This window comes from Peromyscus californicus, unplaced genomic scaffold, assembly GCF_007827085.1.
Source record: "Peromyscus californicus insignis strain IS unplaced genomic scaffold, ASM782708v3 Scaffold_3__1_contigs__length_106647218, whole genome shotgun sequence".
Taxonomy (NCBI): Eukaryota; Metazoa; Chordata; class Mammalia; order Rodentia; family Cricetidae; genus Peromyscus; species Peromyscus californicus.
In genome coordinates, this window is record NW_026294551.1 from 6,906,119 (window position 1) to 6,928,849 (window position 22,731).

At 46.4% G+C, this 22,731-nt stretch overlaps 1 protein-coding gene across 2 annotated transcripts; it reads right to left on the reverse strand.

Moving 5' to 3' along the window:
• Window positions 1-278: 278 nt before the first annotated feature.
• On the reverse strand, window positions 279-20,236 carry Nup85 (nucleoporin 85). 2 transcript variants are annotated; one of them, XM_052758967.1, is made up of 19 exons: window positions 20,104-20,236; window positions 18,544-18,637; window positions 17,030-17,192; window positions 16,245-16,315; window positions 15,969-16,012; window positions 13,275-13,344; window positions 11,035-11,156; window positions 9,290-9,424; window positions 9,068-9,190; window positions 8,746-8,877; window positions 8,435-8,541; window positions 4,363-4,446; window positions 4,156-4,221; window positions 3,841-3,992; window positions 2,819-2,936; window positions 2,631-2,731; window positions 1,214-1,365; window positions 784-885; window positions 279-470 (listed from the first exon to the last, which is right to left on the reverse strand). In XM_052758967.1, exons 1-19 carry the CDS (start codon window positions 20,134-20,136, stop codon window positions 369-371), a joined length of 1,971 nt encoding a protein of 656 aa, XP_052614927.1. In that variant the 5' UTR covers window positions 20,137-20,236; the 3' UTR covers window positions 279-368. The 2 variants fall into 2 exon arrangements, with proteins under 2 accessions (XP_052614927.1, XP_052614928.1); XM_052758968.1 differs by lacking the exons at window positions 15,969-16,012; window positions 16,245-16,315; window positions 17,030-17,192; window positions 18,544-18,637 and having other exon boundaries at window positions 20,104-20,151.
• Between the last annotated feature and the right edge of the window lie 2,495 nt (window positions 20,237-22,731).

Genomic DNA, 22,731 nt, shown 5'->3' on the forward strand with positions numbered 1-22,731 from the left:
GTTCCGGGTCATTGGCTGAGTAGGGTAAGACCTCAGCAACAAACATTGCCAAACTTTCCATTTGGGCAGGAAGATGCTGCATGTGCCAGCCCTGTGGTGCTCTAAGAGACCATTCTCTAGCCATGAGCTCAGGGGCCAGGTGTAGCACACGCTACTTGACACAGCCAGCTGTGAGGTGTGGCAATATCCATCTCAAAAACAGAACAAAACACAGTTTGTTCATTTTTGCCACTAGTTCAGGATAGACAAAAACTCCTTCGTCAGACTAATAACTGGACTTGTATTTGCAAAAGAGAATTTATTCCTTTAAAATCTATTTACATCACCATACAAAGTTACTATATTGCAACTACTGTCCACGGCTTATCTCAGGAACCTTCCAGTGAGCCTTCTCTTATAATCGCCCGAGCAAGATTCCGAGCAAGAGCCAGTCTCAGCATTTCCACCTTGGTGGTCTCTATGTCGTCATCCTGAAGAGCAGAAAGGCAAGGTGAGGCACAGCAGGCATTGTTCTCTAATGCTTTCAGGGAACACAGAGCAGTCACGGTCAGCCTAAGACCAGGATGCTATGGGTGGCTCTTGCCATGGATGGCAGAAAGGATAGGAAGACTAGAACCATCCACTTGCTCTTAAAAATGGGGATGTCACAGACAGCTTAATAACTAAAAGCACATGAGTTCATAAGGGGCTAATGCTCAGGACCACAGGAGAGTGGAGGGAAATCCCCAGACAGAAACCTTTTCCTACTTGAGCATGGAACCACCTCCCCAAAGTTAAAATGACCTGGAGTCGCTGGGCATCAGGCTCACCACACCCTGGCCTCCCTGAGGCCAAGTCTTCCAGGCAGCGCATCAGCTCATATGTCTGCTCTGCTGAGAAAATCACCTAGGGGAAAGAGGCCGATTCACTTAGCTGCTCCCCAGGCAGAGCCTGTTTGGGCTAGGTCCAAATTCACAGAAGACCTTCCTTCTAAGGACTTGAGGAGAATGCTTTGCATACAGAGCCCTGGGCTGCTGCTGTGGCTCCTAGTCTCACATCCACCCCTCTAGTCAGGCTCAGCACCACTGGCAGATAGCATCACTTTGGCTTTTCTTTCATGAGTCCTATAATAATACACTTGCATGCACAGAAGTACTTGGGAGGAGGCATATATGAACCAAGCTAAGGAGGACCACCAAAGGACAGAATACATTGCTTAGAAGTGGAGCCTTACCTGTTTCTGTTCCAAAAGAGGTAGGGCATCTGTCAGCAGAGTCATCCAGAAAGAACGGGGTGCGATCTGAGAGGTCATGAGGGACAGCAGAAGAGAAGCAGCGTCACCAAAGCGCTTCTCCCCGTACAGTCTGTGGAACTCTCGGTACTTCCCTGTTGGGAGAGGCGCGAATTCACCTGAACATTCCTCTCCACTTACCTGAGACTTAGAAAAGGCACCCTGGCCTTAAACTAGAACTCCATACACTGGGATGTTTGTAGAGCAGTCGAAGTTCACAGATAAATGAAATGTAGGATTCAAAGACAGGCATTTAGGAACACCAATTCTGGGGAAATGTCAGCACTGTAATAGACTACAAGAAGTCAGAAGAAGACTGAAAAGATGGTTCCGTGGTTAATTGTATGAACTGTTCCTACAGAGTACTTGGATTCAGTGTCCAGCACCCATAGGACAGATCACAATCATCTGACTCTAGTCCCATGAGACCCCATACCCTCTTCTGGCTTTACATACATGCAGGCAGAACACCCACATACAAAACAGAAGTTTAAAAAACAGGATAAAAGGGCTGGAGAGATGGCTCAGTGGTTAAGAGCACTGGCTGCTGTTCCAAAGGTCCCGAGTTCAATTCCCATCACTTACATGGCAGCTCATAACTAACTCCAGTTCCAGAGGATCTGACACCCTCACACAGACATACATGTAGGCAAAACATCAATGCACATAACAATTTTAAAAGGAAAAAAAAAAAGATTAAAAAACTCTGAGTCCTGGTGATACACATGAAATGGAGGGAGAAGTTCATCTCTTCCTGCAGTGAACTGCCAGCTCACACAAGGGATGAGAAAATGTCTGGTGGAAGTGTGATGGGAGACTGGACATGGAAACCATTCCAGACTTTCTCTAGGCCCATAATCCCAGCCTTAAAGAAGTGAAGCAAACAGATTTCTATGTTTGGTTTGTTTTTGTTTTTGTTTTAGGATTTATTTTTTTTTTTATGCGCATTGGTGTTTTGCCTATATGTATGTATGTATGTGTGAAGGTGTCAGATCCTCTAGAACTGGAGTTACAGACAGTTATAAGTTGCCATGGGTACTAGGAATTAAACTTCGGTCCTCTGGAAGGGCAGACAGTGCTCTTAACCACCATCTCTCCAGCCCCCACATTTCCATGTTAGAGGGTAGGGTGGTCCACATAGCGATCTCCAGGACAGCCAGGGCTACACAGTGAAACCCTGTCTTAAAAACAAAAATGAGTATGAAAAGTGTCATTCCTTGTGACATTTCTACATTTCCGTAAGTTTGGAATTACTTGAAAATAAAACGTTACCAAAACTCTGCCAAGTAGGTTTCTAAGCAGATTGGAGAAATCTAGAAAGATGGTTCCCTCCTACTCAGGGAAAAGAATACAGACTCACCCAAGAATGTCAGCCGATCACTGAGCATCATGGCTGGCCCCAGGTTGTCAATGAGATCCAAGTCAGAAAAGCAGCCTCTCTCACAGTAATCCCTGAGGAATCTGCAGGACCCAGGCCAGAGGTTAGAGCAGCAGCACTAGGCCCTCCTCAAACTCCCACCTCCCAGCCAACCAGAAAACTGCACCCACCTGTCAGATACGAGCGTGGCAAAAGCAGCGTCTTTGGCACGGATGCTCCACGAGAGGGCTGAGCCCAGGCGGTTGTTGCGGACAGCCTTCATGGCCAAGATCTTACAGATGCTTCGAACTTTCAGGGGAGAAGACAAAAGGCAAAGTCTTAGACCTCATAATCTCTCCCGTGAAGAGCCCTCTGGGACAGACGCGGCCAACCTACAGCCTCTACAATCTAAAGAACTATGGGCTCAATGTACAGCTAAGTGAGAAGAACCAGAAACTTAATAGGTTAACTTCTCCCCCCCCCCCCCCCAAGATGATTTCTCTGTGTAGCCCTGGCTGTCCTGAAACTCAGTCTGTAGAGATCCACCTACCTCTGTCTACCAAGTGCTGGGACTAAAGGTGTGCACCATCACTGCCCAGCTCATAGTTTATTCTTGCTGTCTTCACTCTGCTCAGTACCAAAGATGACCCATCCACTAGACAGGCTTTCTGAGTGTTTGTGCTTGAGTGGCAAAAAAGGTCTCAGTACCCACCCCATAATAGTTCTACCATTATCTGTCCAGAGACCACAAAATCTACCTTCCTTCCTTCAGGTCTTGAACACCATGAGCTTCCAAGTGACGGTTTAAGTGTACAAGTGCTTCTTATTCAGCAGTAGTAGGAGTACAAGGACAAAGCCATGGACAGCTGTCCCTGCCGCTGTGCTCCTGCCCAGCTTCCCCACTGCTCCAGGTTTTGCTGGAGCAACCACCCACCTACAGCTACATATGACTCTCAGCTCTGACCACAGGCCACATGGAATGTGAGGATAGGTAGATCTTTTCTAAAAGGAAAAAGACTGATTTTTCTAGGTTTTAAAGGGCAACTCCAACTCTTCTGTCCCTCCCTGATGTGGCCCTGTGTCTGGGCACGTACCATACACCATCTCTACGGTGTGGCAGTGAGAGGTAAGCTGTCACAGTATTTGGGAGCTGTGCTCAGCCTAAGGATGCCCTGACAAACCAGAAGATGGGCTGGGAGGAACTGGGACTCACCTTGTTCAGTCATCTGCCGCTGCTCACAGACCCTCAGCACCTTCAGGGCTTTCTGCTCTGTGTTGAGGGGAATCCGCTCTATGTGCAGCTCCAGGGAAACGCGGCCCAGCTCTGGGCAGTGGTCAAAGTAATCCACCCCCAGCTGCCACAGGCTAAGGTCCAAGGAAGGCAGAGGTTGAGAGGCTAGATGGGCTGCCCGATGGCTCTGGGCATTGCCACCCAACGCTCATCCTCCCAACCCTTGAAACCAGTCGAGAGAGCAGTGAGACTCCACTGGCATCCACAAGGTCACTACCATTTGTGGGGCCTTCCTACCTGTGATGAGCAAAGAGTCCTGAGGCATATTCCAGCAGAAGGAATTCTCTCATGTTAGAACCAAAACTGGAAAAAAAAAAAACAACACAGGACTGCAAGCCTGCCCTCTTCAGGGCTCCAGCAACCTAACCTGCTCCTGTGCCTCCTACTGGCCCTCCCTCAAAGGCCTGGTGACATAAGGAGGGTCAATGCATCTGGCCAACTTACTAGAGGTTGTGTGACTGGAGGAGTCTGCAGTGATCCAAAAGGTCGGTGAGGTGAGCTACGAACCACCAGTTGCTCAAGGCAATGCTGCAAATCCAGACAGCAAGCAAAAAGGAAGTCAGGGAAGGGACCAGATCACATGACTGAGATGAGCAGGAAACCCACACATCCTATGCTTTAAAAAGACAAAACAATTGGGCAAAGAAATGGCTGAGGGAAAGGTCCTGATGCCAAGCATGATGATCTAATCTTAATCCCTAGGACGCACATAATAAAGAGAACCAACTCTCAAAAGCTGTCCTTGGACCTCTACTGGAAACATCAGGGCATGTATATGTGTGTATGTGCGACATGCTCAAAATTAAAAACAAAAAACAAAAAGCCTCCTGGTGGTGGAGGTGGTGCACCCCTTTAATCCCACTGCTTGGGAAGCACAGGCAAACAGACTTCTCTGAGTTTGAGGCCAGCCTGGTCTGCAATGCTGCGGAAAATCCTTTTGTACACTGTGAAGATTTGTCACTGTGGTTGGTTTAATAAAGAAGCTTACTGGCCAGTAGCTGAACAGGATAAAGTCAAGTGGGAGAGCCAAACTGAGAATGACGGGATAAAGAAGGGTAGAGTCGGGCTGGGTGATGGGGGTGGTGGTGGTGGAGGGGGTGGTGCGCACCTTTAATCCCAGGGTTTGGGAGGAAGCAGAGGGAGGCTGATTTCTGTGAGTCTGAGGCGTCAGCCTGGTCTACAAAGCAAGTTCCAGGACAGCCTAGGGCTGTTACACAGAGAAACCTTGTCTCGAAAAAAAAAAAAAGAAGGGTGGAGTCAGAGGAGTCCCCAGACAGAGATGAGTCAGACATACAAAATGAGATAGAGGTGAAGGCCACGAGCCTTGGAGCAACACAGGGATTAATAGAAATGGGTTGAGCTGTACGAACTAGTTAGTAATAAGCCTGAACTCTTGGCTGATCACTTACTTACTTATAATATTAAGCCTCTAAGTGGTTATTTGGGAATTGGTAGGCAGGACAGACAACTCTACTCCATTTACAGTACAGAGCGAGTTCCAGGACAGCCAGGCTTATACACAGAGAAACCCTGTCTCAAAAAACATGTGGTGGCACACATCTGTAATCCTCTTACCTAGTAAGTAGAGACAGGAGGATCAAGAATTCAAGGGTAATCTTAATTATGTATCAAGTTCAACTTCTGTCTGAACTACATGAACCCCTCTCCCCAAAAAATCCAACATGGTAGCAGGAGGGAAATCCTTTCCATTGCCCAGATTTAATGTAACAAATCCAGGCCAGTGAACTCAGTTCTAAGCAAGGCTATCTGCGGCCACTCCCAACTTCCTCCCTTACAAGCAGGCTGCAAATCAATTCTCAGTACAACACAAACAGCCAGATACTTATACTACATAGAGACTCCTTGAAAGTTTTCCCATTTGTTTGTTTTGTTTGAGACTGTGTAGTCCTGCCCTGGCCAGGAATTCAGAGATCCCCCTGCCTCTGCTTCCCAAATGCTAGGATCAAAGCACGAGCCCCTGCACCTAGCAAAGTTCTGGTTTCCTGAGGCAGGGTTTCCTGTAACTCAGGGATCAAATTCACTATGTAGCCAAGGTTGGACTTGACCTCCGAATCCTCTTGTATCCATTCCCAAGTAGATGATCACACCACCAGGTAGGAAGGCTGAGCTTTGATTATGTCAGATCTCCCTACTTCGGTTATGGCTCATTGCAATGAGGGACAGACTCAGGATGAGGGCTGTGAATTCCAGCCATGAGAGTCCAACAGCCCAACTCACTGAAATTAAACTGTTGGGAAGCACTCTCCTCTAAAGTGAGTGCATGTTTAGTAGGTACCTAATAATAAGTTCACTATTTCTAGATTTTTTTCTTATCTAACATTTATTTATTTGTGTTTCTATATGCAAGTACGCACCAAAAGCCACAGCATACATGTGGAGGTCAAAGGACAATTTTCTGAAGTTGGTTTTCTCTTCCCGCAATGTGGGTTACAGGAATCAAACTTTTCAGGCTTGGTGGCAAGCACCTTTTCCCTGCTAAACCATCTCTCAATCTCCTTCTAGATTTTATGTTCTTTCCTTTTTTTTTTTTTTTTTTTTTTTTTTGGTTTTTTCGAGACAGGGTTTCTCTGTGTAGCTTTGCGCCTTTCCTGGAACTCACTTTGGAGACCAGGCTGGCCTCGAACTCACAGAGATCCGCCTGGCTGCCTCCCGAGTGCTGGGATTAAAGGCGTGCGCCACCACCGCCCGGCTTTTTCCTTTCTTTTTTTAAGATAGGGTCTCATGCAGCCCATGCTATCCTTGAACTTGTCATGCAGTAGAGGCTGTTCTCTGAACTCTGCTCCTCCATTCCTTAGTCTTCCAGGTAGTAGGCTGACTATAAACTTGAGCTACAAAGCCTAGCTACTTCCTATCTATGTCATTTCCTGCAATACCATTTTGAATATTCCTACAATGGAAACAAGTATAAACAAAGCAGAGCTCAAGCTCCAGTGAAACCCCCAGTTCATCAAAAGAAGCCATTATCTGTTTGCATGTGGTCAGGCAGGAGACCTAAGCAGCCTTAGTGGCCATGAGGGCACTAAGAGATAGGGCTTCAGAGGGTGATAAGGACTCTCCTTCACAAACGAAATGCAGTCAGTTTACAAAGAACTTTTTTAGCAGGCTACGAGCCCTGCCTCCCACCTTTCACCACATGGGGGCAGGCCATTCCTCCCCTCTGGAGGATGCAGCACTCAGAAGCACTATCAGGAGCTGAGTGTGGTGGCTGGACCCCTTTCCCAGCACCTGGAAGGCTGAGGCAGCATTGCTGGTCTACTGGCTACCCAGTGAACTCCAAAACAGCCTAAGCTACTGTAAGAGACTCTCACAAAAACAACACGTGCCGTCACTGTAGCAATGCACCTGCCAGGGCCTTCACCCAGACTTCCAGCCTCTCCAACTGTGAGAAAATACATTTCGATTCTACATAAATTACCCAGGCTCAGCCGGGCAGTGGTGGCGCACGCCTTTAATCCCAGCACTCGGGAGGCAGAGGCAGGTGGATCTTTGTGAGTTCGAGGCCAGCCTGGTCTACAGAGCGAGATCCAGGAAAGGCGCAAAGCTACACAGAGAAACTCTGTCTCGGGAAGAAAAAAAAAATTACCCAGGCTCAGGCACTCCATGACAGCAAGTCTACAGAAATAAATGTAAAAAGGTTAGGTATGACAGTCCCTACCTGTAATTCTAGATTTTTTTGAAAGTTCAAGGCCAACCTGACCTACTTAGTCAGTTCCAAGGCAGCCCAAAACCACAAAACAGGCTGAGATGGCTTGGTGCATAAGAACACTTGCTCTGCTAGCATGAGGGACCCCAGTTTGAATCCTCTATACCAGGTAATAAGCCAGAGCATTGAGGAATGGGCAAAAGTAGATCCTAAAAGCTTGCCAGCCAACAGTCAGCCTAGGAGAAACATCAAGCTTCTGGCTCAGTGAGAATCCATGTCTCAAGGCAATAAAGCTGAGGCTTTCACAAGGCACATTAACCACCACACACAGAGTATACATACATACAAATATTTAAGAAAAAATATATATATAAGCCACTACACAGGAAAAAGAACAAAAACACCAGGTGGTGGTGGCACATGCCTTTAATCCCAACACTTGGGAGGCAGAGGCAGGCAGATCTCTGTGAGTTCGAGGCCAACCTGGTCTACAGAGTGAGTTCCAGGATAGCCAGGGCTACAAACAGAGACCCTGTCTCCAAAAAAGAAAGAAAGAAGGAAGGGAGGGAGGGAGGAAGGAAAAGAAAAAAAACTAGGAAAGAAAGTGAAAAAGTAGGAGGAACAAGACATTCTAGACGTGATGAAGGTGACGACTGACGCATATTTAATGCCACTGAATTGTACCCTTTAAAAGAGTTAAAACGAGAGGGTATGGTGTGCATGCCTTTAAAGGAGGCAGAGGCAATCAGATCTCTGGGAGTTCAAGGTCAGCCTGGTCTACATGGAGTTCCAGGATAACAAGAGCTACATAGAGACCCTGTCTCATAAACAAACAGTTCAATGAGGCCTCACCTGCACTCCTTGATCACCTGGTGGATGTCAAACTCAAAGGCCGCCATCAAGATGTTGTCCAGTGGCTCTGGACTGCTCTCACCTCCCAGAAACATGTCCAGGCTGGACTGTGGGAAGGTGATAGCCCACTCAATCTCCAAGATGGGAGCAGAGACTGGGGGTGGGGGTGGGGGCTGGGGCAGGACTGCCGTGTGGGCAGTCTGGAGAGGAGTTCTTCCCAAAGAACTGAAGTAAAGAGCCTTCCTGTTCCATGGAAGCCACACCAAGAATTAGGGAACCAAAGAGTCCCCCGGACACTGTCACTCACTCACCTGGGCATAGAAGTGCAGGTCAATAGGTTTCACTGTGGGGTTAGAATACAGCAGCCTAGTCACTAGGAAATGGTACCAGTTGCTCAGAAGCTCCTTGTGCTCCAACAAGGTGGCCTCGTCTCCCAGCATGATCTGAGGAGAGACGTTCTCTGAGCTCTGTCCTCAGTGAAGACTTCTTACAACTCTACTGATCTCATCTTGGGCCATGGGTTCCCTCCTTTGCAGTCAGTGACTTGACAGCCCTCTCCAAAGAGAAGCCAGTTCCTTGCTGCCTGGATGCCAGCATCCCAAGGGAAGTGTCCCGCCCCACCCCGCCCCACACCTTGCAGAGAGACTCCAGGCGGGGACTGGCTGCGAATGTGCTGTCTTGCAAGTGCCGCTCACACTCCTCACGCCAATGCTGCCACTTCAGCTCCAGCTCCGTCAGAGTCTGAGTGTTGCCAGGCTGTGGGAGAGACTGGCTGTGAGACACTAAGCTCCCAGACTTACAAGTTCCCTGATCCCTATCTCCCAAGACCGGGCAGGCAAGACGGCTCCCATGTACACTCAGAATGGGCATTGTCCTCATCAGATCCCCAAGGATGCGGCACATGCTTGCAGAAGCGGGGTTGGCATCAGCTTCCTTGGACAGCATTTGTCGTGCCTCATCCAACCGGCCCTGAAGCACCAAGACAGTCACCTGCAAAGAGATGTGGAACATGAGCCCCAGCAGAAGGCTCAGGACTGCAAAGTGCTGACTCCTCCAGGCTGCCCTTGACCCAAGTCAGCAAGAACTCCTCCCTTCTAGCAGTAACTCCCAGTCATGCCCTGTGCTGGCTGATTTTGTAGTAGTATCGTCATCGGAGGTGAGAACCTCAACTAAGAAAATGCCTCCATAGGGTCAGGCTGTGGGCAGGTGTAGAGCATTTTCTTAATTAGTGATTGATGGAGGAGGGCCCAGCCCATGGTGGGTGGTGTCATCCCTGGGCTAGTGGTCCTGGGTTCTAAGAAAGCAGGCTGAGCAAGCCATGAGGAGCAAGCCAGTAAGCAGCCCTCTGCCCCGGCCTCTGCTTCAGCTCCTCCTCCAGGTTCCTGCCTTGGCTTCTCTCAATGCACTATGACTCTGGGATAGGTAAACTAAGCCCTTACCTCCCCAGGGTGTTTCTGGTCATTGTGCTTCATCTCAAGAATAGAAACCCTGACGAAGGTATTACCCCTCTGGAAAATGTCAGTTGTAGGACAGCTGGCAACCAACTTTACATGTTTGAATCTCTGTGTGTGCATATGTGTCTACACAGCTGTGTCCCACCAGGAGGCCAGAGGACTTTATCAGGTGATTGGTTCTACTACTCTATGACTTAGTCCCTTAAGACAGGCTCTCTCACTGAACTTAGAGTCAGGCTGGTGGCCATCCTCTGCTTTCCACACCCCACATCGCTGGGATTACAGGCATCCACATCACCCAACCCTGTCTCATAAAGTCTAAAAAAAAGCTCCAGGCCAGTAAAGCTACATAGTCAGACCTTGTCTCAAAACCCAAACCAGCCCACTCAGGAGGTCGAGGTGGATCTCTGTGAGTCAAGGAGTCAAGGCCAGGCTGGTCTATAGAGTGAGTTCTAGGACAACCAGAGCAACCAGAGCGAAGAAACCCTATCTCGAGGAAAAAAAAAAAAAAAACAACCAACAAAATAACCAAAGATAATCTTTTTCTTTTTGTGGTGCTGGAGACTGGGATCTTGCAGATGCTAGGCAGCCATTCTACTAGGGAACCACCACAAGCCCCTGATCAGTGGGCCTCAACCTTCCTAATGCTGACCCTTCATACAATTCCTCATGTGGTGGTGACCCCAGTCATAAAATTACTTCATTGCTACTGCATAACTGTAATTTTGCTACTGTTGTAAACTATAAAGTAGATATCTGATATGCAGCATATCTGATACCCCACAGGTTGAGAACTACTACCCTAGAGTATCCTACCACCTCAAAGTGGCCGCTGTGCTCATCTGCACTCCATCCCCACCTTGGTCCCCATCAACCACTTTTATTATTTTATTCTCTCTTCCTCAGCTCTACAAACAAACCAAACTTCCGGTCCAACCCCAAGTTTACCAAGCGTTACTCTCCATGCTAAATTACTTTGAAACTACTCTGGAGCAGAGAAGGAAAGATGTAAAACCACCTCTACGATCATAAACTCAAAGAGCTGAGTCAAGCATGGAGCATTAGGTCATCCTATCTCCAAATGACAGCAGCAGGCCGCAGAATGCAAGGCAGAAGGAAGAAGGGGCCAGGCCACATCACACTCACCAAGTTCCAGAAGCTCTCATGTTTACTTGGGTTCTCACTGCCCAGAACATCTGCCGACAAACTGTCCACCTCACACACGTGCAGTCGGACCCAGTCAAGAAGATGAAGGAGGAGGGGGCCAGCTGAGAAGAGAGACTCATGTCACACACAAGGACCCCACCTTCATCTGCAGCAAGTTCCACTTTACCCAAAGTACAGACACTGATGTTAAAGCAGAAAAGCTAACTGCAGAGGGATTTATCTCCTGCAACTTGGAAGGAAAAAGCAAGGCGCTTACAAGCCAGTCCAGTCTCTGCAAGGCAGGACCATCTTTCACTGGATCCCAGAAGGGATGATACCTGCCTCAGACTGCTCTCAAACATCAGATTTTTGTTGTTGTTGAAACATGGTTGTGTTCTAAAGCCCAAGCTCATCGAGAACTCTAACTTCTGCTTCTGCCTCCCACGTGCTGGAGTATATGGGAGTGTCAGCACTGCAAGTGTGTGCTACCACACCCTGCCACGGCCGCGTTCTTTACAAGTATGGAAGGCTGTGTGCAGCGTCTTTGAAATGGCTACCTCATTGTTGGTATTATTAGATGGTACGTATCAATGGTGACAGATGTACTTCTCAAAATCACATGGACGGGGAGGTATCTGAACAGTAAGTTTGTATTACTGCTTTGAGTTTTTGATGTTGGGAGGGTTGTTTTTGGTTGTGTTTGGGGGTTTTGTTGTTTTTTTTTTTTTGTCCTTTTTAAAATTTATTTATATTTATTTACCTTTATTTTATGAATGTTTTGCCTGTATGCATGCAGTACCCAAAAAGCCAGAAGAGGGCAACAGCCCACCCCTGGAACTGGAGTTACACAGAGCTGTGACTCACACTGGTGTTGGGAGGCACACCTGGGTCCTCTGCAGGAGCAGCCGGTGCTCTTAAATTATGGGCCAGCCCTCCAGCCCCGTTTGTGTTTTCTTTTTTCCCCCTTCTTTTTGGAAACAGGGTCGCACTATGTACACCTGCTTGTCCTGAAATTCAGAGACCCTCCTGCTGTTGGAGTTTATGAGTATGCCACCACACCTGGCCTATGTTTTGATTTTATTAAGGTAGAAGCTTACTATGTAGCCCTGGCTGCTGTCTATGTAGAGCAAGCTGGCCTCTGCTGGGACAAACTGCTTGCATCACCACAGTGGGCTGTGTTTTGTCCTTTTTAGGCAAGATCTAGCTATGTAACCTAATGGCCTCTACCTCTCAATCCTCTGCCTTCAGCCTCCCAGTCACTTTAACAGGAGTGTGAGTGAAATGCTAGGCTGCACAGAGGTTAAGGGTATATGCAGTCATAGGAAAGAACAAGCATAAGTCATTACATTGCAAGCTAACGATAAACAAACAAGGCCAGGCGGTGGTAGTGCACTTTAGTCCCAGCACTTGGGAGGCAGAGCCAGGCTCTCTGTGAGTATGAGACCAGCCTGGTCTACAGAGCAAGATCCAGGACAGGTACCAAAACTACACAGAGAAACCTTGTCCCAAAACAACAACAACAACAAAAAAACCAACAAAGCACAGCATCTGAACAGAGAGGCCAGGGCACTGGATGAGCCACAACATAATTCAAGATCAAAGGAATAACTCCAATTAGATAGGGAGAGTGTCCCTAGCTTTGATCACCAGTCACAGCATTCTTGGACTCCCATCACCTAATCCCTTCCAAAATCCCTTACACGTAAAGCTCAGACAGTCCATACACTGGGCATCCTTTTTTATGCTAGTTGGCTATTTGTTTCTCAGTACCTTTTTTTAAACGTGTGTGTATGTTTTGCCTGCACATGTCTGTATCTGTGCACCACTTTCATGACTGATGCTAGCAGTGGCCTGAGTGAGCTCTGGATCCCCTGGAACTAGAGGTAGAGACGTTTGTGAGCCACCATGCTGGGAACTGGAAGGTCCTATGGAAGAGTGGCCAGTGCTCTCACTTGCTGAGCCATTCACTTCTGGAGCCCCACAGAGGAGTTTTGGAGCGTCATCTACCTAATGTTTTCAGTTCCTACAAGGGGTCTGACGACATGTCCGTCTCTGGGGCTGCTCTGTCCTTGTCTCTGATGGTTACACTCAGAGCAGCACAGCACCAGCCTCTGAGCAGCAATGCACTGTCAGGACACACAGCACAGACCAGAAAGGACAAGAACGACAGGGACCCAGTGACATTATGACAGTTAGCCTGGCTTAACTGGGGCTACATGAAAGAAACAAACTGAGCTCACCTGGGGCTACTTCAATAAAAAGAATCTCACACAGGTTCCAGATGAGCTCCATGGCTGACAAAATGGAGACCTAAAGAGGAAATGGAGACAATTTTAACAGGAAACATTTCTGAAATCTGAATGCAAAGAAACATGGTAGAGCCTAAGTCACAAACCAACAGTCAGTGATACAACTCCAGCAAGATTTCCCACCAGAGAGCCCAGGACCGGATTTTAGATGGGGAGAGAAAAACCTGCACAATTCAGCTCGGTGATGGTGGCACACACCTTTAATCCCAGCACTCTGGAGGAGGGGCAAGTGGATCTCTGTGAGTTCAAGGCCAGCCTGGTATACAGAGCTATAGTTCTAAGACAGTCAAGACTACACAGAGAATCCTTGTCTCGAAAAACCAAAAAAAGAAAAGAAAAAATAGAAAAAAGCCCTGCATAATTCTGACACTAGTGAATTTATTTTTATATGAAATAGAAAGGTAAACTAGCATAACACACTGATGCTCTTGACGAATTGAGGTTATAGGAGTTTTACCTGAGTAAAAGGAAGAGATAATTTTGAGAAACTTTGTCAATAAATTAAATGAATGAATGAGCAGAACAAAATTGCAAAGTCAGAGCCAGGGCAGTGGTGAATACCTATGAACTGCCACTCAGGAGACCAAGGCAGAAGTGTCACGGGTTCCATACCCACCTAGTCTGTAATCCCAGCACATGGAATGTGAGGGGAGGGGATGAGGACTTCCAAGCCAACCTGAACTATATGAGATCCTATTAAAAAAAAAAAAGAGCCGGGCGGTGGTGGCGCACGCCTTTAATCCCAGCACTCGGGAGGCAGAGCCAGGCGGATCTCTGTGAGTTCGAGGCCAGCCTGGGCTACCAAGTGAGTTCCAGGAAAGGCGCAAAGCTACACAGAGAAACCCTGTCTCGAAAAACCAAAAAAAAAAAAAAAAGAAAGAAAGAAAGAAAAGAAAAGGAGAAAAGACAGGCCCATATGCCACAGACTGCAGCTTAGGGAACAGGCTATTAAATGCTGAGTCCAGGGGCTGAAGATCTTAGAAGTGGAGGGCACTGACTGCTCTTGCAAAAGACCTTGGTTTGATTCCCAGCACTCTATGGTAGCTAACAACCACCTGAAACTCCAGCTCCAGAGGATCTGATATCTGCTTCTGACCTCTATAGGGATGGCACACACACAGTGCACAGACACAATGCAGACAAAATACCCACGCACGTAAAATAAAAAAAGATTAAAACAAAGTCCAGGGCCAGCATTCAGGAGTCAGAAAGATCAATATAAGTCCATGGCCAGCTTGAGCTATAGAGTGGGATCCTGTCTGAAAAAAACAACGGAAGGGCTGGAGAGATGGCTCCGTAGTTAAAAGAATTTGCTGTGCAAGCGTGAGGAGCAGAGTTTGGATCATAGCACACAGATTAGCTGGAGTCTGAGCACATGTGTAACCTCAACTATAAGGGGGACAGAGAAAGAAGGATCACTGGAGTTTGCTGGCTTCTAGCCTAGCCAAGAAAACACAACCCCCAGGTTCAAAGAGAAACAGAATAAGCAGAAAGTGAGAGAGGATATTCAACATCCTCTTCTGTCCTCCACATGCATGCAGAGGTGCACTTGTATGTGCATACACCCAATAAACACACACAATAAAAAAAAATGAATAAAAATTAAGGGGACATGTAGACTGAGTGACATAGCTCAGTGACAGTGTACGTGCTTAGCACACCTAGGGTACTGGGACTGAGACCCAGCACTGTAAAAATTTTAAGAGCAAAGTGGGATATAAGACCCTCCCACATAAGATAAAGGAGACCTGGACCCTGTCCTTAGGAAGACGAAGTCATGCCCCTCACCATCACCATGCTTCAGTTCAGACATTGTCACTCCTTGAACCTTGGTTCACAGGAAAACACACTGTGCCAATCTGAGACAGGGTATTATCCCTATTCATCAGTCACAAAAACACTGGGATCCCACTAAGGAAAGAGGGTTCTGTGTGTCACTTTCTAGTCCCTACTGAATTATTTTTTTTTTAAAGATGTTTATTTATTTATTATGTATACAGAAGAGGGCGCCAGATCTCATTACAGATGGTTGTGAGCCACCATGCGGTTGCTGGAAATTGAACTCACGACCTCTGGAAGAGCAGTCGGTGCTCTTAACCTCTGAGCCATCTCTCCAGCCCCCCTACTGAATTATAACCATCTGCTGCTCAGCAAAAATGTTGAGTTCCGCCGGGTGGTGGTGGTGCATGCCTTTAATCCCAGCACTCGGGAGGCAGAGCCAGGCGGATCTCTGTGAGTTCGAGGCCAGCCTGGGCTACCAAGTGAGTTCCAGGAAAGGCGCAAAGCTACACAGAGAAACCCTGTCTCGGAAAAAAAAAAAAAAAAAAAAAATGTTGAGTTCCAAACAATGGTCCCAAAAGCTCAACTCTCCACCTCAAATGACAATTCACCAACACCATGTGCTTAGACCTCATCTTTTCCACAGGAAATGAAAATGCAGCATTTATCAAGCAGATCCTTGAAGGAAACACCAGCACTTTTAAAGCCATACTTGCCACCCCAAAGAGCTGCTGGTCTACCTGGAAAGAAAACCCCCTGCAACAGTGACTACAAAGCCACCCTAGACACTAAGGACACAGAAAGACACAATGTTGCCAATACAGTGAACACAAGCCACCCCCTTACCTGGCTGCTGAACTGCCGGCCACTGGCTGGATCTTTAGCAGCAACTAGCAGAATACAAAACATCTTAAGTTGACTATATTCAATCCACTATGCCCTCCTAAGCTCAGTATGGCTCCTGTCTTTGTTTCTTTTAACACCCACCCATTTTCATTAGAAATGCTTATACATACAGCACATCCAACCAAGGCCCCACTCCAAACTATAAAGTAGCCTCCTTAAAGGCCTCTGGAAAAAACAGTACCAGATGCATACTGCAGATATACACAAGATCCTTACTTGCAACCTGGTGCATTTCTTCCATACAGGCCCGTATGACCGATCGGTAATTTTTACTCACTCGAACCAATCTACAAAGAAATGAAATAACACAAGAAGACATTAAAGGGCTGGAGAGATGGCTCAGCGGTTAAGAGCACTGGCTGCTCTTCCAGAGGTCCTGAGTTCAATTCCCAGCACCCACATGGTGGCTTAAAACCATCTATAATGAGATCTGGTGCCCTCTTCTAGCCTGCAAGGATACATGTAGATAGAACACTGTATACATAATAAAAATAAAATCTTAAAAAAAAAAAAAAAAAGAAACAAAAACAGAAAAGGCTGTGTGGTGGTGGCTCACGCCTTTAATCCCAGCTCTCAGAAGGCAGAGGCAGGTCTTGCTATGCAGCTCTGGCTAATCTGGAACTTACTATGTAGACCAGGCTGGCCACTAGCTCTTAAACATTTTCAATGTTTAATTCCGCTTAATGTTTCAATTCTGCTTACCACATTTTCAAATCTCAAAAAAATGAGATCTAATTCAAGGGCTTATTTGGACTAGCCTTCCTTTTATTTATTTGTTTTTTGGAGGGTGGGCATATACAAGGGACACATACAAATGAAGTAGGAATCCAAACAGAAAGGCTTATCCAACCAGTAAGTCTTCCAACAGTATTTACATAATCAAGAAGTCCCATCCTGAGAAAATACACGAGAGCCAGGAGTTCTGTGGCCCTCTGTCACTCACAAGGATAAGAATGCATTTTACTTCATCACGGACCAGCATCCACCAGTACCCAACTTACTGAGCTTTCCTGGATTTTCCAGTCAATTCCTCCTCAATTCTTTGCAGACCAACAAAGATTCCATGGGATTCATTAAAGAGTTTTCTCAAAATTTGAGAGTAAACATCTACATCTTTCTGTATGATATAGATAAAGGGGCAGCTCGGCACTTTCTCTGATTTGTCTGAAACAAAACAGGAAAAAATTTAATTTAAGATCTATCATTTCCCCCAAAAGAGAAACCATTCTAGTATTTCTATTTCTTTAATTACAAAAACTGGCTGAGCATGAGGGCATGTGCCTTTTATACTAAGCACTTGTAAGATTAGGACTGAATTCCATGCAAGCTAGGCCTGTTTTAAAAGAAAAAAATTTTTTTTCAGAAGCTAGGAAACGTTGAGCTGGGGTCTCACTCCATAGCCTAGAATGGTATCACAGTCTTGGCAATCCTACTGCCTAAGCCTTCCAAGTACTAGGATTACAAGCAGGCAACACAACACAGTTTCCTCTTTTTTTGGTGGTATTGATGATCTAATTAAGAGTGTTGCACATGCTAGAGAACCTTATCATTGAGCCACTGGATGATACCTATATCCTTGGTTTTTATGGTGGTTTGTTTTGTTTTGTTTTGTTTCTAGCCAGGTGAATCTCTGTGAGTTCGAGGCCAGCCTGGTCTACAGAGAGAGATTCAGGACAGGCACCAAAACTACACAGAGAAACCTTGTCTCAAAAAAACAAAAACAAGGGCTGGAGAGATGGCTCAGAGGTTAAGAGCACTGACTGCTCTTCCAGAGGTCCTGAGTTCAATTCCCAGCAACCACATGGTGGCTAATAACCATCTGTAATGAGATCTGGCACCCTCTTCTGGCCTGCAGGCATACATGCAGGCAGAATACTGTATACTTAATAAATACAATTAATAAAAAAAGAAAAGAGTCTACATTTAAGAGGAAAAAAAAAAAAACACAGGTTGCTCTTCCAGAGGACCTAGGTTCAACTCCCAACACCTCACATGGCAACTCACATAAAAATATAACTCTAGTTCCTGGAATCCAATGCCCTCTTTTGGCCTCTGCAGGCACCAAACACACAAGTGGTGCATAGATATGCATGTAGCCAAATACCCATACATAGAAAATAAATTTTAAAAATGTTAATGTCAAGTGTAGCAGTTCACACCTCAAATCCCAGCACTCTAGAAGCTGAGGGAGGAAGATGCAGAACTCAACTAAAATTAACCTGGACCACATAGCAGATTGCACAAATTCAATGTAAAACTAACCTCGACCACATGACAGACTGCACAAATTCAATGTAAAACTAACCTGGACCACATAGCAGACTGCACAAATTCAATGTAAAACTAACCTGGACCACATAGCAGACTGCACAAATTCAAGCCTACTAGAACTACACATCTCAAAATAACAAAAAACAAAGAAAGCTTCAAAAATAAAAATGTTGCCAAATAACTTCAGTTTCTGCCCCAGATAATCAACAAATGTGCCAGGACAAGGTGAACAAGAACTAACTACCTTTTTTGTTGAAGGAAGTTTCACACAGGAGCATCTCCCCAGGACCCCAGTCAAAACACATTTGCTTCTTCTTGGAATTCACGCCTGGAATCCACTAGCAAAACATAAGGCACAGAACTGTTATTCCTAGTAAGGGTTTTCTTCTCATTCAATGTGTAATCACAGAAATGCAAAGTTAGGCTGGGCAGTGGTGAGCACACCTTTAATCCCAGCACTCAGGAGGCAGCAGCAGGTGGATCTCTCAGTTTGAGGCCAGCTTGGTCTACAGAGCAAGCTCTGGGACAGCCAGAGCTACACAGAAAAACCCTGTCTCGAAAAACCAAACAAGGAAAAAAGTGTTGGGGGGGGGGGGGGGGAGACTGGAGAGATGGCTTATCAGCTAAGAGCACTGACTGTTCTTCCAGAGGACCCAGGTTCAATTCCCAGCCCCCACATGGCAGCTCACAACTGTAATTCCAGGATCCAACACCCTCACACAGACATACATACAGGCAAAACACCAATAAAAAATAAAAATAAATAAAATTTTTTTAAAAATCAATTTATGGCCGGGCAGTGGTGGCACATGCCTTTATTCCCAGCACTTGGGAGGCAGAGCCAGGCGGATCTCTGTGAGTTTGAGGCCAGCATGGTCTACAGAGCGAGATCCAGGACGGGGACGGACACACACACACACACACACGATAATTTATTCACAAGAAAAACAAGAGACAGAAGATTCAAGTCCCATTTGCTCTCACTTTTTTTTTTTTTTTGTAAATAAGGGCCCAGGTAACAAGCTGGCCTTGAACTTCTGATACTCCAGCATCCACTTCCCAAGTGCTGGGGGTTACGTTCTTGCTTTTGGAGAAAGGTCTTGCAACGCAATTACCAAGCTAGCCTTAACTGGTGAGCCCCCAGCCTCAACCTCCAAAATCCTGGGCTTAGAGGGGCATCGAAACACCTAGCTATGAATTTATCAGAGATTATCCACATTAGATAAAAAGGTGCTGGAAAGAGGGCCCAGAAGGTAAGTGCGTTTAATGTTCTTGCAAAGGACCGGAGTTCGGTTCCCAGGACCTACTTTAGGCGGCTAACTCCAGCACAGGTGGTATCCGATGCCTCTGCACATACTCAGATACATACACATAATTAAAAATATGTTCCAAGTCCAAGAGGAATAGAATACAAATCGGCAAAAACTGGTAGTCTATACTCTCCTGAGAGAATAAATGACGCATTTATCAAGCCAGCATAGCAGAGAGGTAGAAGCTAATGCGGGGTTTACGCCGAGGCACTCTAAAGCCCGAAGGGGAAAACTAGAGAAGCAGGAAGGTCAGAAAGACAAGGGATGAGCGGGATGCAGTAGGGCCTCGGCGGCCCGATGAGTAGTCACAGGAGCTGAAGCCTAGGGACCACCACCGCCCTAACCAGGTTCCCACGCAATCTGACATCCCGGACGGTGGCAACTGAGTCCAAGGAAGAAGCATGCGTCCCGCAGCCAGGGAGGCAAGCCTGTAGTGACCAAAGAAACGTAGCCCTCACTGTGCGACAAAACAAGCCTCTCTCGGGCGCCCTTACAGTTACTGCGGGCTCGCAATCGAGCTCCTCCATAGCGGGTGACCCTGCGAACGGAACCTCGCCGCGCTGCCGATGCTCTCCACTCAGGCCTCCCGCTCACAGCCAGCTGCCAAAGAGGACCCCCGGCAGGGTGGCTTCCGCAGTGCCTGCACACCTCAACGCAGCAGAGCCCTTCGTCTCAGCCACGACCCAGCCCTCTGAAGCCTTCCATTCGTGTGACACCATCCTGCCCGAGACAACAACTCAGGAAAAACAGTGCAAGGGGCCACCTGTCCTCACGGAATGCTCCCAATGAATCAGGCGGCGCCGCGGACAGTCCCACACCTGGCGAGAAGAAGGCCCCCGGAGATGGCGGGAGAGGCGGTGGCTGGGGGGGTGTGCGCATGCGTGGGTGTGGAATGGCTCATCCTCTTGGCTTCAATAATCACACTTTATCTCTTCATGGTGGTTGTGAACCCTCCCCTCCTGATCTATGTATGTTATTAGAATTTTCACTGTCCCTTTTCCGAACTCCGACAAGCATAACGCGCTTATTTGGAATTAGTCGCGGCCACCGCCACCCCCAAAGAATGAGACATCATCAACCTTTTACATACTGGCAACTTTTTTTCCTTGGGATTATTCTGAATGACCTACTTAAATTGGTGGACATATATAACTTGGAAGTAGGGAATGGTGGCACAAGCCGGGAATCACAGCACTTGGGAAGTGGACACTGGAAAATTGAGAGTTCAGGACCAGCGTTAGCTATATAGCAAGGTTTGAGCTCACACCAGGGATAAATGAGACCATGTCTCAAAAAAACAAAGAAAACCCCACAAGTTGTTAAGGAAATCTTTATTTTTCTTTAAAAATCCTTTTGCCATCAAAATTTCATCCAAATTCTTACCACTGAAATAAGCCATCCGTAACAAAATTTAGGGGGCTGGAATGTTGGGTCAGTAGTGTAGCACCTGATGCTCTTCTAGAGGACCCTGGTTCAAGTCAAAGCATTCTCATCCATGTGAAATAACAGTACCAGGAGATACGATGCCCTCTTCTGGCCTCTGTGGTCACCAGACAGACAGACAGACAGACACACACACACACACACACACACACACACACATGACACACAGACATGCAAGCCAAACACCAGCATACAAACAAATGAAATACTTTTTAAAAAATATTAAATTTACTTTAAACTTAAAATATTTTTAAAGTTGTATCTTAAAATATTTATATTTATTTTAAAACAAATTTACACAAAGTACAACTGATTTACCACATGTATCTTGCTGCCTTTCCCAGAAGTTTCACAGTGCTTTTATAATCACTGACACCAAGAGTGTATTTTTAAAGTAAAAAAAAAAATAGTTATTCTTTTGTTGTGATTGTTGTTGTTTTGTTTGTTTGTTTATTGTGACAGGGTTTCTCTGTGTAACAGTCCTGGCTGTCCTGGAACTAACTCTGTAGAACAGGCTGGCCTGGAACTCACAGAGATCCACCTGCCTCTGCCTCCTGAGTTCTGGGAGTTAAAGATATGAGCCACCACAGCCCAGCCAGTTACTTGAATTTTGCAGGGTGTGTGTGTATGTGTGTAACAAAAGAATGAGATGAAGTCAGGCAGTTGTAACATACACCTTTAGTCCTAGCACTCAGGAGGCAGAGGTAGGAGGATCTCTGAGTTCAAGACTAGCCTGATCTATAGAGCGAGATCCGAGACAGCTTGGGCTACACAGAGAAATCCTGTCTTAAAAAAACAAAACAAAAAGAATAAAGTGAACCTTTCTCAATTCTGCAGTATTGATACTTTGGACTTAATAGTTTTTGTTGTTGTTGTTGTTGTTGTTTAAGACAGGGTATCACTATATAGCTCTGGCTGGCCTAGAACTCTTTATGCTGACCATACTTGCCTAGAACTCACAAAAATCCAACTGCTTCTGCCTTCCTAGTGTTGGGATTAAGGGCACAGGCCACCAGACCCAGCTGGACTAGATAACTATATGCTGTCAGGGCTATTACAGGTTATTAAACAAAATACCCAGATTGTAGGCACTAGTTGCTCATAGTGTCCCTTGATAGTGATAACCAAAAATGTCTCCACACGCCTTTAAGCCCAGCACTGAGAGGCAGAGGCAGGCTGATCTTTGTGAGTTCGAGGCCAGCCTGGGCTACAGAATGAGTTCCAGGAAAGGCATAAAGCTACACAGAGAAACCCTGTCTTGAAAAACTAAAAAGGAAAAAAAAAAAGATATAACCCAGGTCTGCAGAGATGTGTCAGTGCTTAAGAAGGCATCCTGGGCCAGGCATGGTGGTACATGCCTTTAATACCAGCACTCCAGAAACCAAGACAGGTGGATCTCTATGCTAGGATTAAAGGCATACAACACGACTTCCAGCTAAATGTTTGTTTAGTTTTGCTTTTCTGTAACACTTAACATGTACCTTCCATCTTCATGGACTCAGAAATCACAAAGTCCCGTAAGCTAGAAGTAGTGGCTCTTGTCTGCTCAGGAGTACTCAGGAGTCTGACAGGGGGATTTCAGGAAGGAAGAGACCAGAAGAGGATACATGGTGAATTCCAGACTATCCCCCTTGCTACAGTGAAACTGTTTCTACACAAGCAAACAAAATCAGCAACAA